The sequence below is a fragment of the Fundulus heteroclitus genome, chromosome 19, assembly GCF_011125445.2.
Source record: "Fundulus heteroclitus isolate FHET01 chromosome 19, MU-UCD_Fhet_4.1, whole genome shotgun sequence".
NCBI lineage: Eukaryota > Metazoa > Chordata > Actinopteri > Cyprinodontiformes > Fundulidae > Fundulus > Fundulus heteroclitus.
Genome location: NC_046379.1, coordinates 7953502 through 7967287, shown reverse-complemented (window position 1 = coordinate 7967287; position 13786 = coordinate 7953502). Strand labels below are relative to the sequence as shown.

At 41.0% G+C, this 13786-nt stretch overlaps 1 protein-coding gene across 1 annotated transcript; it reads left to right on the top strand.

The window, feature by feature from the left end:
- Positions 1-3673: 3673 nt before the first annotated feature.
- On the top strand, positions 3674-8490 carry LOC105919027 (NLR family CARD domain-containing protein 3). The gene is given in 5 exon segments (XM_036150931.1): positions 3674-5490; positions 6934-7069; positions 7071-7108; positions 7458-7600; positions 8399-8490. Coding segments are annotated over 5 exon segments (2226 nt in total).
- Positions 8491-13786: the final 5296 nt, after the last annotated feature.

Here is a 13786-nt window from a genome sequence, read left to right as displayed (position 1 = left end):
TGTTTCAGTGCTATGATGAGCTCTGACACCTGACTGAAACTCTTCAAATATTACTAATTCAATATTACTTTGTAAATTTTCACAGACTTGATTCATGACACATATGGAATAATTCAGTGACAACTTCTCTTCAAATATACTAGTTTATTAATAGAAATAAATGTCCATCCAGAGAACACATATACTTATTCTGTTTATTTGAATAACAATATATTTCAATCAAGAACTCCTTTTTACTAGGCTGGTGAAACTTAACTGAAACTACATCTGACGACTATAAGAGGAGCAAAACTAAGCAAAATAAAGATCACAGAAACTAGGGAAATATGTACACAGAAAAAGACAAAAAAAATTGTTGAAAACCATCACCACAAAATGTTTAAATTTGTTGAATATTGTTGAATTTAATATAGAGAACAAATGTTCATCTTAAAGAATTTGCAATGAGGTCAAAAAAGCTTACCATACATTTTGAATTTTAAGGCGCACTTAAAATCCTTAAATTTCCTTAGTAATTGAAGGTGTGCCTTATAGTCTGGTGCGCCTTATATATGATTACCATTGAGCTTATTGACCGATTTTATGGGGTACAATGTGCTCAAAAATCTGTTAAATTGTGTAAGTATGACTTTGGTTAACAACAAAGCTACTCAGCTCAATGGATATTTGGAGCATTAGAGTACACTGTGTCACTACCTTATCAGACCCCTGAGCTGTCTACAAGACTGCCTGATTGTAATGTCGAAACTAGAAGTGCGTTCATGTAAAGGCCCCCACATACTGTGGCGTAGTTCACTCCGTGGAGGTCTGCGCGTACAGATATGTGCACAGCTCAATTTTTACAACTTCTCGGGAGGCAAGAAGTCTTTACATCAAACTGTTTTATATGTAACACTGAGGTTGATACACTGAGCTGGTCCAAGCAGGCAGTCTCCAGGATGCAGCATCACAGTCCCTCTGTTCTCACTGACAGGTGGGAGCCTGCTGGAAAAGAAACGGCTCTCAGTGCTCAGCTAGCTAATCACACGTTTTGCCATCCTTTCCGTCGCTTCGTCCCACTGGCACAAAGTGTGGGAATTGTAAGAATTTGCTAGAAGAAATGTAGGCAACAGTACGCTTGACTATGAAGGGTAAAACATCCACAGAGAGTCAGTGAGGAGTTCACCAAGCTCACAGTATGCGCACAGTATGTGGGAGCCTTTAGGCAGCATTTGACCGGAGTAGGCGCTAGCAACAATAAACCTAAACTCAATATAAAAGATCATTTTATTTTGGCCTTATTTTAGAAACAGGGCAGTGTAGTCCAATTACTCTGTCCTCCCTACAGATACAGATGGAGAGCTGTGAATGTGAAGGGGCGAAAGGATATTACACCCATGGAATGAATATTTAGTGCGTTTTTTTAATCCGGTGCGCCTTATGATCCGAAATATACTAATAACTAATTTAGAACAACAATAAGCATGTGTTCTATCCATTCACAATGCAACATCTGAGTTAGACAAAACCTCATTTGAGAACATAATATGTTAAAGAAGGATTTGCAATCAATAATCATTTGTCTCTGCAATTAAAAGTCATAAAAATAAGGAAAAGTCATTGAATGACAAAGGTGAGTCCAAATATTTGAGTGATAGTATAAAGTTTGTAATAAAGACGAATCAAAACATCAGAGCAATCACCATGCATAGCTTTGCTACAAAAGATCACTAGCAGGTAGCTTTACTTCAGGTTTTTAGCTCAGTTTAACCTCAAAACACAGTGAAAACCCATCAGAAGTAAACAATCTCAAATTGTTTCATCCCAAAATATCTTTCTCTCTTTTCCTGCCAAACTTCATCCTTTAATGTGTCCCATTCTGGTGACATCCAGTGGCAATGAGTTACTGGATGTAACATCTCCCAAGCACTCCAGCTTGGGAGATGAAAGCTGGGGGAAGGCTCTTACTTTGGGATCCAGGTGCTCTGGGTAAGCTCTTCTGGGTCTCTGGTGGGTCTGTGCTTGGCATTGTCCTCGTATCATTCAGGGGACTTGCAACGCGGTGTGGCGGTAGTGCTCGCTTAGCACTTTTGGGGTTACTTCTTCATAGGTTGCAGGAAAGGGTGCGGTCCCAGGTCCCTCCAGCCGCAGGAAACTGCCCCACCCTGGGTCAGCTTTTCCTGCAAAGCTGAGAGATTACAAGCAGACTGTTTCTGTAGTGTCTCCCTGCAGGACAGAAGCTGGTCTTGCTGTATCTTGTGCCCGCTCCAGGGGCTTCTGCATGAGTTGACTGGTATGCTGTCTTTGTGTTGGGCCTATGGAGGCTGCTCTCGGTCACAGCTGGGGAAGGTGCTTTGGGAACAGTATGCTAGTTTGAAAGGAGGTGCAGCTTCTTAGCTGCTTGAAGCAGTTCACACAGTCTCAAGACAGCTTTATTATGCAAAAGCTGAGAGAAAGAGCAACCTGTTTCAGTGGTAACTGGCTGCCTTTTTCAATGTCTAAGTTTGCAGAACACGGACTGTACTCAGAAGTGGTCTTAGTTGAGTCTGTTTTGGCAAGTAAACAGACAATGCAGCTCCCCAGTGTGAACCTTCTGGCAGGTTCACAGAAAAGCGAGTGATCTGAATCTGGGGGAGAGCTTTGTAGGATCTCAGAAGACATCCTGCTGTGAGGGCTCATATATCTTATGGATATCAGATTACAGTCTCATATTTTTATTCCACATGACTGAGGGACAACACTGATGTAAACGGCACAATCCAGGAAAGATAGAAGATAAAACAAAAACAGAAAGAGAAAAAAACTTGCCAGTCATTAGGATATAAAATAAATGACATACAATGCTTTCTAAGAATAGCCTCAATTAGACAAAGAGTGAACAGGACAGGACCGAGAATGGAGCCCTGGGGTACAATGACAATTATATATAGTCATTGGATTCCTAATAGTTGCTAACAATCATTGACCAGTTAATCCTGATTTGTCAGGGTCATACCTTATAATAACCAATATGTACAGTGTGGTTGTCACAGCTATAGTTTGTAAACCTGAAATTTCAAACTCACAACCAAATGTGCAGAATAAATAGATTAGAAATAAAACCAACCCAGTGTTTTTCCATTCCAGTACTTAGAATCAACATCAACAGTTGGATACAGTTAATTATGTCTTAAAGATATAGTGGATGATCTTTTTTGAGCTTCGAGTTCCGGGAGGATCATTTTATTATCTATTGATTTGTCCCACATGTCAATCATTGTGACGTGCTCACCTAACGGCACTCTGTGTGTTCACTTCTTGCTAGTTTCTTTTTGCTGGCTCCACATGCACACTTCTGGTGTTTGTGTATCCAATGAGCTTTGGTTGCAGCCGTAGCTTCACTGCTCTCACTGTATACTTTGAAAATGGCTGAGAGTCGCAGAACTAAACTGCGAGTTTATGAGAAGAAGCGGAAGGCCTCAGAGGAAAGAAAAAAGACCACAGTGGATTTGGGAGATTTCTTCACAGAATCCCCCTTAGGAGTGTAGGAGCAAGTCTTGGTCTTGCAAATGCGCAGTTTTTCAAAAAGTTTCTTACCTACATTTCCAGAAAGTCATCCACTATACTTTTAAAAGATTGTGCAGCAGAAATTTAGTTTTCTTTCAGATGTATAATAAACTCATAATAAATCTTGTTTTTGTGATTTCCTTCAGAAATGTTTACAGCAATTTGCCAACATAAACTCAAATCATCTCTGAAGCGGAGGTTCCAGTGTGTGTTTGAGGGGATTTCTACAACACAAAAACCGACTCCTCTCAACCAGATCTTCACAGAGCTCTACATCACAGAGGGAGGAGGTGGAGAGATCAATGAAGAACATGAGATCAGACAGATTGAAACAGCAACCAGGAAACCACAGAAACCAGAAACAATAATCAAACATCAAGATATCTTTAAAAGCCCACCTGGAAGAGATGAACCAGTCAGAATGGTGATGACAAAGGGAGTGGCTGGCATCGGGAAAACAGTTTTAACACAGAAGTTCACTCTGGACTGGGCTGAAGACAAAACCAACCAGAACATCCAGTTCATGTTTCCGTTCACGTTCAGAGAGCTGAATGTGCTGAAGGACAAAAAGTTCAGCTTGGTGCAACTTGTTCATCACTTCTTTTCCGAAACAAAACAAATTTCCTGCTTTGAACAATTCCAGGTTGTCTTCATCTTTGATGGTCTGGATGAGTGCCGACTTCCTCTGGACTTCAAGAACCAGGAGATCCTGACAGATATTACAGAGTCCACCTCAGTAGATGTTCTGCTGACAAACCTCATCAGGGGGAAACTGCTTCCCTCTGCTTGCATCTGGATAACTACAAGACCTGCAGCAGCCAATCAGATCCCTCCTGAGTGTGTTGGCATGGTAACAGAGGTCAGAGGGTTCACTGACCCACAAAAGGAGGAGTACTTAATGAAGAGGTTTCAAAGTGAAGAGCAGGCCAGCAGGATCATCTCCCACATAAAGTCATCAAGGAGCCTCCACATCATGTGCTACATCCCAGTCTTCTGCTGGATCACTGCTACGGTTCTGGAGGAAGTGTTGGAGACCAGAGAGGGAGGAGAGCTGCCCAGAACCCTCACTGAGATGTACATCCACTTTTTGGTGGTTCAGACCAAGTTAAACATGATCAAATATGATGGAGGAGCTGAGACAGATGGACATTGGAGTAAAGATTGCAGGGAGATGATTGAGTCTCTGGGAAAACTGGCTTTTGATCAACTGCAGAAAGGAAACCTGATCTTCTATGAATCAGACCTGATAAAGTGTGACATTGATATCAGAGCAGCTGCGGTGTACTCAGGAGTGTTCACACAGATATTTGTAGAAGACAAAGTTATAGAACACACAGGGCTGTTTGGGACCAGAGTGTTCTCCTTTGTCCATCTGAGTGTTCAGGAATTTCTGGCAGCTCTTTATGTCCATCTAACCTTCATCAACTCAGGTGTCAACTTAATGGATGAGAAAAAAACAAACAATAACAACAGGGGGACCATAACATTTGGGAGAAAAAAAGCAAAGCGTGTGCATGAATATGCTATTGACAAAGCCTTGCAGAGTTCAAATGGACATTTGGATTTGTTCCTCCGCTTTCTTCTGGGCCTTTCATTTCAGACCAATCAGGATCTCCTCCATCGTCTGCTCTCACAGACAGGAATCGTGAACACACCAAATAATGAGGAAACAGTCAAGTACATTAAGAAGAAGATCAAACAGAATTTGTCTGCAGAGAAAAGCATCAATCTGTTCCACTGTCAGAATGAACTAAATGATCAGTCTCTGGTGAAAGACATACAACAGTCTTTGAGTTCAGGAAGTCTCTCCACGGATAAACTGACTAACCTTCAGTGGTCAGCTCTTGTCTTCATCTTATTGTCGTCAGACAAACATCTGGATGTGTTTGACCTGAGGGAATACTCTGCCTCAGAGAAGGTCCTTCTGAGACTGCTGCCAGTGGTCAAATCTTCTAGCAAAGCTTTGTAAGTATATGCACTGTTCTTTTTACTTTGAAGCAATAAAATTAATTAATGCAATGATTCATTTGAAAAGTCAACCCTCTAAATCGCTGTGTACATCTCCTTTCTCAGTGAAGCTGAGTAAGTAAAGGTTTAATAACAGCAACTTTAAAAGCCTCTGGTACCAATCCATTTATTAAGCATAGATTAATCATGTCTAAAATGGGACATTATTCAAAGCGAATACTCCTTTACTAAATTGGTTGTGACTGGGCCTATTAACAAGTAGAAGGTTTAGATGAAGCTAAAATTTTAGATAGCTCAGAAAGCTCTACTGCTTCTAAACAGTTCAGACACTGATCAGATTCTAAAGATTCCTCCAACGCTGCTCCACTTACTGGGGATGAAGTAATCATGTTTGAGAGGATGTCAAAGATTTTTTTTTTAATGGAATCAATTTTATTTATTAAGAATACCATAAAGTCATTACTGCTAAGAACTAAGGGAATATATGGATCAACAGAACCATGACTCTGGATATGTTTAGCAACTGTACTGAAGAGAAATCTAGGATTATTTTTATTTTCCTCAATTAATGATGAAAAATGCTGCTCTAACTCTGCAAAGGGTCTTTTTATACAACAGTAGACTGTTTTTCCAGATAAGGTAGGATTCCTCATGGTGTGTAGAGCGCCATTTTCTCTCCAATTTCTAAACATTGTGATTCAAAGAACACAGTTCTGAATTAAACCAGGGAGCCAGCTTCCTGTGAATAATCACCTTCTTTTTCAATGGAGATACATGGTCTAATGCAAAACGCAACAAGAAAATTACAGCGTCTATTTGTGAATAGGAAGAAGCAAAATTGCTGCCATCTGTAGGGCATATCTGTGATACTCAGTATATTAAAAGGGGGACAGACTCTTTAACGTTTGATACAGCATTTTGAGAAACATGGTAGTGGCAGCATCATGCCATGGGAATAGTAGGCCTGGGAAACTGGTCTGAGTTGATAGAGAGTTGAATGATGCTAAATACAGCAATATTCTTGAAAAAAAAAAACCTGTGCAAGTCTACCTGTGATTTGAGACTAGGAGAAAGCTCCCATTTTTTTATGAGATGAACTCTAAAGATCTAAAACTTTTTCCACATACACAATATCACCAGTCTAAATCTGTGAAAGTGAGCACTTTTCCTATGCTGGTTAGACTGCCCACAATAAATGGCCACTCTGAAAGGTACAGTTTGGTTTTATTAAAAAAAAAAAAAGCTTTCAAAAAATCCCACTTGCTCCAGAATAACTAAATTTGAATTAATTATTTTTTTCTGTGTATTGCAGTCAGTACATAAAATGTTATCATATACACCTGTTTAAATTGTTATTTAGACAGCTTTGGAATAAAAAAGCAGTTAATTAGTCACATTAAAAATTCTTTCGAAAACCTCATAGATCTTCTTGTTTTTCAGACTGCGTGGCTGCAACCTCTCAGAAAGAAGCTGTGAAGCTTTGTCCTCAGTTCTCAGCTCCGAGTCTTGTAGATTGAAAGAGTTGGACCTGAGTGAAAACAACCTGCACGATTCAGGAGTAAAGAGTCTGTCTGAATGGTCTAAGGAGTCCAAATTGCAAACTGGAAATTCTCAGGTTGGACTCAAAACCTTTGGTTGACATTCTTTTCAATCTTTCCCTAGCTAGACATCAGTTCTAAATATTCATCATTGTATTAAAAAGGTTTTAGACATCTTATCAATCCTATGTTTTCTCTTAATATGTACAAAATGCAGAGTAAGAGAGAGATTTAGAGAGACATTATATAGTTCAAACACTTAAATCCACCAATCCACCAAATTAATTGCTGATCCAAAAATTATCTTTTATTAATTTATTTTAGAATTCTTCATTAATTTCAGATAATTTAACTGCACAAATAATTTCCTTCATCATTGAATCATCATTAATTACAACTGAATGTATTTGTTTTATGTGCTTGCAGTTTGTCAGGATGTCTGATCACAGAGGAAGGCGGTGCCTCTATCTCCGTAGCTCTGACCTCAAACCCCTCACATCTCAAAGTGTTGGACCTAACCTATAATCATCTAGGAGGAACAGGAGAGAAGCTTCTGACATCATGTCAATGTCAGCAAAGTAGTTCATTAGCAACTCTCAGGTAGGAACGATCCTGTTGTAGATATAGCTGATTGAAAAAGAAAGGACTTAAAAATGTCCATTTCCATCTCCCTGTTCTACACTGGATACCAGTGTCACATAGACTTTAGCCTTAGACAGAGTTTAGTTTCATTTAACTGAACATTCACAATATACATTTGAGAAATATTTTATTGCAAGGCTCCGGGTAAAAACAGAAGAGAACAGAGAAACTTTATGAATATAACAGTGAAGTGCGATAGGGTTCATAGCTGGTGGGGCACTGACGTCATCAGAGTCAGATTTACAAATACTGAATACAAAAACTCTGCAGAGTAGACTCATTGCAAAGTGCTTTAGGATACTGATCGAGCCAAATAAATTCGCCAAGAGACATGAAAAAAAAAATTTATTCTTTGAAAAAAAAAATACAAAATTATTTGTCATTTGATTGTAACAGTTTATGAGTTATGACGGATTTCTGCATTTGTAACACATTTTAAAAATATAACACACATTACGTACATTTCATTACAAAAATAAAACATGAATAATTATCGCTGTCTTCCCTCTACTTATAAATTAAGTCCATGCGGCGCTCTTTCTGAACAAAAATATTGGTCATTTTCCGGTAAAGGTTCTCTTTATCTTCTTCAGTTTTAAACGTCTCTCAGTCTCAATGGAGCTCACTGCCAGGGAGGAAAACCTTCCTTCATCAGTCCTGTTGCGGTTTACTTGTTTTAGCAAAACTCGCTAATATTAAATCCATAACTTGCTGTCACTCTACAGTTTGGGATCAGGAGCGATGCTCCTTGAGCGCCCCCTGCCTAGAGTCCAAGGAACTGCCGGCATCACCTACAGCCAGCCTTTGCTGTTTTTGATCGCGCAGCAGCGCACGAAAACATGTTACCTGCACACACTAGGATGACCAAAACACAATTTGTAATCCACTTACATTAAATTGTGGAAAATCAGGACTGTCAGGGTTTGTTTATCGATGAACTCAGGACGCGCACACGGGACTAAAGTTTAAGAGTTTTTATTTAAAGGAAGTGTGCTGGATGGCGGATGATGAAGACCGGAGGTTCAGGGCTGCAGAAGGTCAGGGATGTATGTGATGGCAGGAGCTGACGGCCCGGAGTGAGAGAGAGTCACAACTATCCAGGCCGCAGGGAAAGCTCAGTACTGCTCGGCTAGCAGGCCCCGTAGCCACAACAGCTTAGCAGTTCATTGGAGACACCAGGGCACAGAGCTGAGCTTCTCCAGGGCGGCTAGTCAGGTTAGCAGAACTTGAGAGACACCAGGGGTGTGTCTCAATCCGCCTACTTCTACACTTCGAACACTTAGTTTTAAGTAGGTAGTGTGGATAACACAAAAAGTCAGTGCACTGAAAGTACCCGGATGACCCCCTAAAAACGGTCACAAAATGCAGTGCGTAACGATGGACCCTACTCGCACTAAACGGACGCCATCTTGACTACAAAGCGGAAAGGGAGGGGCTAAGGACGTCGGGAAGATTTTTCCATTTTGAAAATAATGGCGGACATTTCAGCCGAGACAGCCGGAGCTGCGACACCGCAATCATATAAATGTAAGTAATGGTGGTAATACGAGGCATTGTACTCTCGTCTAATGCATCACTTACATGTCCCTCGCTGACAGAAGCTGATATAATCATTTGGCGAGTTAATTAGCGTAAGTTACATGTTAATGCTACCTAGCTACCTATAGCTACCTAGCACGTTAAGCCAGCCATTGAGACGAGCACGTTAGACATGTGAACTCTATTGTGTTAATTTTAAATAACAGCAGTAATAAGCCATCCATTGGGACGAGCACGTTATCTGTGTGAACGCTAGTAAGTTATGAAACTGACTTTGTGACTATTTTAGATTATGGGCTGGTGAATACAGTGTTGTGCCCTTGTAATGCTGGATATCACGTATACTATTGACGGGCAAGGTGAGTTCCATTTGTCTCATCGAGGTATTTTGATCCGTTTTAGGGACCGACGAAGATACCAGGGAGCTAATCCCCTGGCGTGCTGCTAACGCAGATTTATTTACTGGCAGGAGGAATGCGACCCTTACTGGATTCGAGTAAGTACATTGCATTAACAGTTGTATTACGCTACGTTCTTCACTTCAAACTAACGTGATCACATATGCTCGTTATTGACAGTGCTGTAGTAAACACATGTAAAGCAGTCTGCATCTCTGGCCCAACCCCAGGATAAATAATCTACTCAAAATAAATGTTGTGATATTGTTGTTGCAAACAAAACATAAGAAATATTTAATGAGTAACATAACATTAGGTGGGCGAACCCAGTACTCGTGTCATGTTAAATGTTCTGGTAGTGGGCCTCTGTATTATTTAATGCATTGATATGATCTGCTGTTGTGTTTTTACCAGGGAATTCATTAAGAAAAAGGGGTTGGAGGGGATGCTGGATGCTAAAGTCATCAGGAAGCGATGGGAGAATTTGGTGCAGAAATACAAGGTTAGTACACAGGGTTCCTGCGGATCCTTAAAAAGTCTTAAAAGGCATTGAATTCTGTAATATAAAACTAAGGCCTTAATTGGCATTAAAATGTCTTAAATCAGTCTTTCTTAGGTCTTAAAATTGTTACCAGGTCATAAATAGGATTTTATTTTTGTAATCCTTACCAAACAGTCAAATAATTGATACAATTATTTTTTTTAAATTTACCGAACGGCACAATGTAACCATTATTGGTTTCGTCCCGATAGCGGAACCAATAAAAACTGTTGCGGCCGGACCATAGCTGTGAAAAAGAGTTGGCACTGATTTATAGTTTATTTTAGTAGGGAACAAAACAAAGTTTGTGAATTCAGTTCAGTAGTTGTTAAAAATATATCTGTAATTTGTGTTTTTTAGCTTTCTTCCTATATGGAATGTTTTTCAAAATCTTTAACATGTCTACTGAGCCAGAAAGTAATGGTTTATGTTAAAATAAACATTTGGGTAAAGTTGTCGCATCCAGGTTTATCTTGTTTATCGTGAAGTTGGTCTTAACTTTTTATTTCAAGTGGCATTAAAAAGTCTTCAATTTAACTTGCCTTGTGCTGTAGGAACCCTGGTACAAGGTTGTTCCATACATATCTTTTTGGAAAACTCCTTTAGGATTGTTTGGGAATTTTACCTATGGTGATTAAGAGACTTTAAACATTTGAACGGTAGTCTATATTTGTAAGTAAGAAATGTAAATACATTGTTAGTGTTTAGCATTTGATAGTGAAATAGTGCAGCTTTTTTTTTGTCGTTCATCCACAGGCACTTAAGAACCCTCGTACCGGTGTTAGTACAGAAGGGGGTGAGGCCACCGCTGCTTCTTGGAAGTGGTACTCACTAATGGATGAAGCAATAGGGAGCAGGACATCTATGGAGCCGCCTGCTCTCTTTGCTTCATCCGACCCGGAAGTGGCGAGGGCCTCACCCTCTTCTGTGGTGACACCGGTGACTCCTGAGGTGTCTACCCCAAAGAGGCGCTGGGTAGACACCGTGGCTATTGCTAAAGCCTTGCAGGACAATGAGAAGCAGGCTGATGAGGTGATACAGGAGATGCAGAGAGAGCAGCGAGAGCGAGAGGAGAAAAGAGAGAGAGAGGCTGCAGAACGCGAGGAGAGGAGGCACCAAGAGGCTGTGGAGAGGGAAGAGAGGTGTCACCATCAGACTGTAGAGAGGGAGGAGAGGTTTTTCAGGGAGATGAGAGAGAGGGAGGACAGGAGAGATAGGGAGATGGCTGCCAGGGAGAGAGAGGCGTCTGCCAGGGAGGAGCGCCTCCTGGCAATTTTAGATCTGATATCAAAAAAAATTTAGTGAATTAAATATTAAATAAATATGTAAAACATAATTTACACTGTGTCACTCGTTATACCACACCTTAACATCTTTTTTCCTGATTAGGTTACTCCAGACTTTCAAAAGCGGTAATGTCAAATTCATGATTGATAAATTCCTAAAAATACTACCTACCTACTTTATCAAACTAATAAGAAGTACACAATATATTTACCTCACAATGTTACAAAACAAATCTGAATAAATTACGACCATTCTGCAAAATCTAATGTGTTCAACATTAAACATTGATTTTGCAGAATGGTCGTAATTTATTCAGATTTGTTTTGTTTTTTAACATGCCAGATGAAATCAACACAATCATACAATGGTCATGTAATTTATTCAATCATGCATTTTACATTTTTAAATGTAATCGTGGTCAGGGACATAACATGCCATTGCCATCCTCTGTCTCTGCTCTGCACCAGAGACGGCTCCTGGAGGTGCTGGTGCTGGTCTTCGTGCCCTCCTGACATCAGCATCTGGCTCCAGCAGGTCTTCGTTGCTCATACATATGTTATGTAGGACCGTGCAACAGACAATGACCTCCGGCACGTAAGTCACATCCACTTCCAGAGCCTTGAAGAAGATGGACCTCCACCTAGTCTTCAGCATCCCAAAGGACCGCTCAACAATGCTCCTGGCCTTTGACAAGCTGTTGTTAAAGCGAGCCTGGAGGTGGTTGCGAACGGGCTGTCTGAAGGGTGTGATGAGGCTGATGGGCTGGGATAGGCAGGGGTAGCCCCCATCTCCAAGTATGCTGTATCCTGGTGGAGGGTAGGACTGCTGATAGTATATGGGGCTGTTCCTCAGTACCCTGGCATCATGAACTGACCCACAGTACCCCACGAACACATCGAGGAACTTCCCCACGTTATCACAGATGGCCTGCAGCTGGATGGAATAAAAGAGCTTCCTGTTAAAATAACAGGCAGCATCTTGTGCTGGGGGCTTCACCCTGACGTGACAGCCATCGATGGCACCAACCACACGGTTGAAGGCTGCGGATCTGGCCAGACGGGCAAAGCTACCCCCGAGGCGAGGGAGCTCTTCTGCGGTGGGATGTCGGACCACCCGATAAAGAAGAGCGGCGATCTTCCCACTCACCCTGTGGACTACCCGGTGAATAGTTGCCCGGGGCATGGCAAAGGCCCTGGCAACAACACGGTAGGAGGAGGGAGTGGCAAGCCAGAAAAGAAAGATCAGGGTGTCGATTTCTGGGCCCCAGCCATGGTCGCATTCCCTGCCCAACAGATCCATCAGTGCGTTGAATGACACCCTTGAAAGGCGATAGTCAACCCTCATGTCGCTGTGGCCATCAAAGTATAGTGCCAACACTGGCACTGTGGCATTTATTTGGCAGTACTTTCTGGGGCTGCGAGGACGCTGTGAGTGGGGAGAGGAAAGTGAATTAATTATGTTTTGTTGTTTAAATTTTTTTTGTTTAAAATAAAGTTAAGATCTGGTTCTGTTACTGTGTTTTCCTTGTCTTTTCTTAATTAATCAGAATTAGTAGCTTACATGATAGAACATCAATAGGCCTGTCTATTCTGTTGCCTATTGCTTGGTGTATGTTAGTGTAAAGATAACATAACATTTTGAGCACAAATTCATATATATTTGTGAAGTCTTATATTGATAGAGCTTTTTTTTTGTTTATCCACTTGGAGCACACTGAAGTAGCCTACTGATGGTAAAATAACTAGCTGCTTACTGTCACTGTCCAGCATAACATTTATATAGGCAGTGAAAAAAACATTTAGTAATTGTGACATGAAATGGTAAAACGTCTGTGAACCTGCTGTGTACATTTAGTAATTCATCAACTTAATGCAAGGAACTGCTCCTGACTTATGAAAAGGTAACTGCTGCACTGCAATTTGTGCATGATAGGTGTTTGTAAAATACACAAATATACCTCATGTTCAGCCAATATTTGGAGGATCCTGCGTTGACGTCGAAGGCGATATAATTTCAACATGCTGTGAACGTAACCCATTGTTTTTATAAAATAAAACGCCAGCATATATTTTTGGCGGTCTTTTTGGCGGTCTGAAAAATTTGCGGTCACGTGTGTTGCGTTCGTCACGTCATGCCGTCATTTCCGGTAAGTGTTTCAACATAAGTGTTCCATTTGGAACACTACTAACGGTCAAAAGTGGGCACTACGGCAGTAAGTGGTCAGTGCACATCAGCAGTGCACTGACGGAAGTAGGCGGAATGAGACACACCCCAGGGCACAGAGCAGAGCCTTTCCAGGATGGCTAGTCCAGTTAGCAGTTCTCTGGAGACACCAGGACACAGAGCAG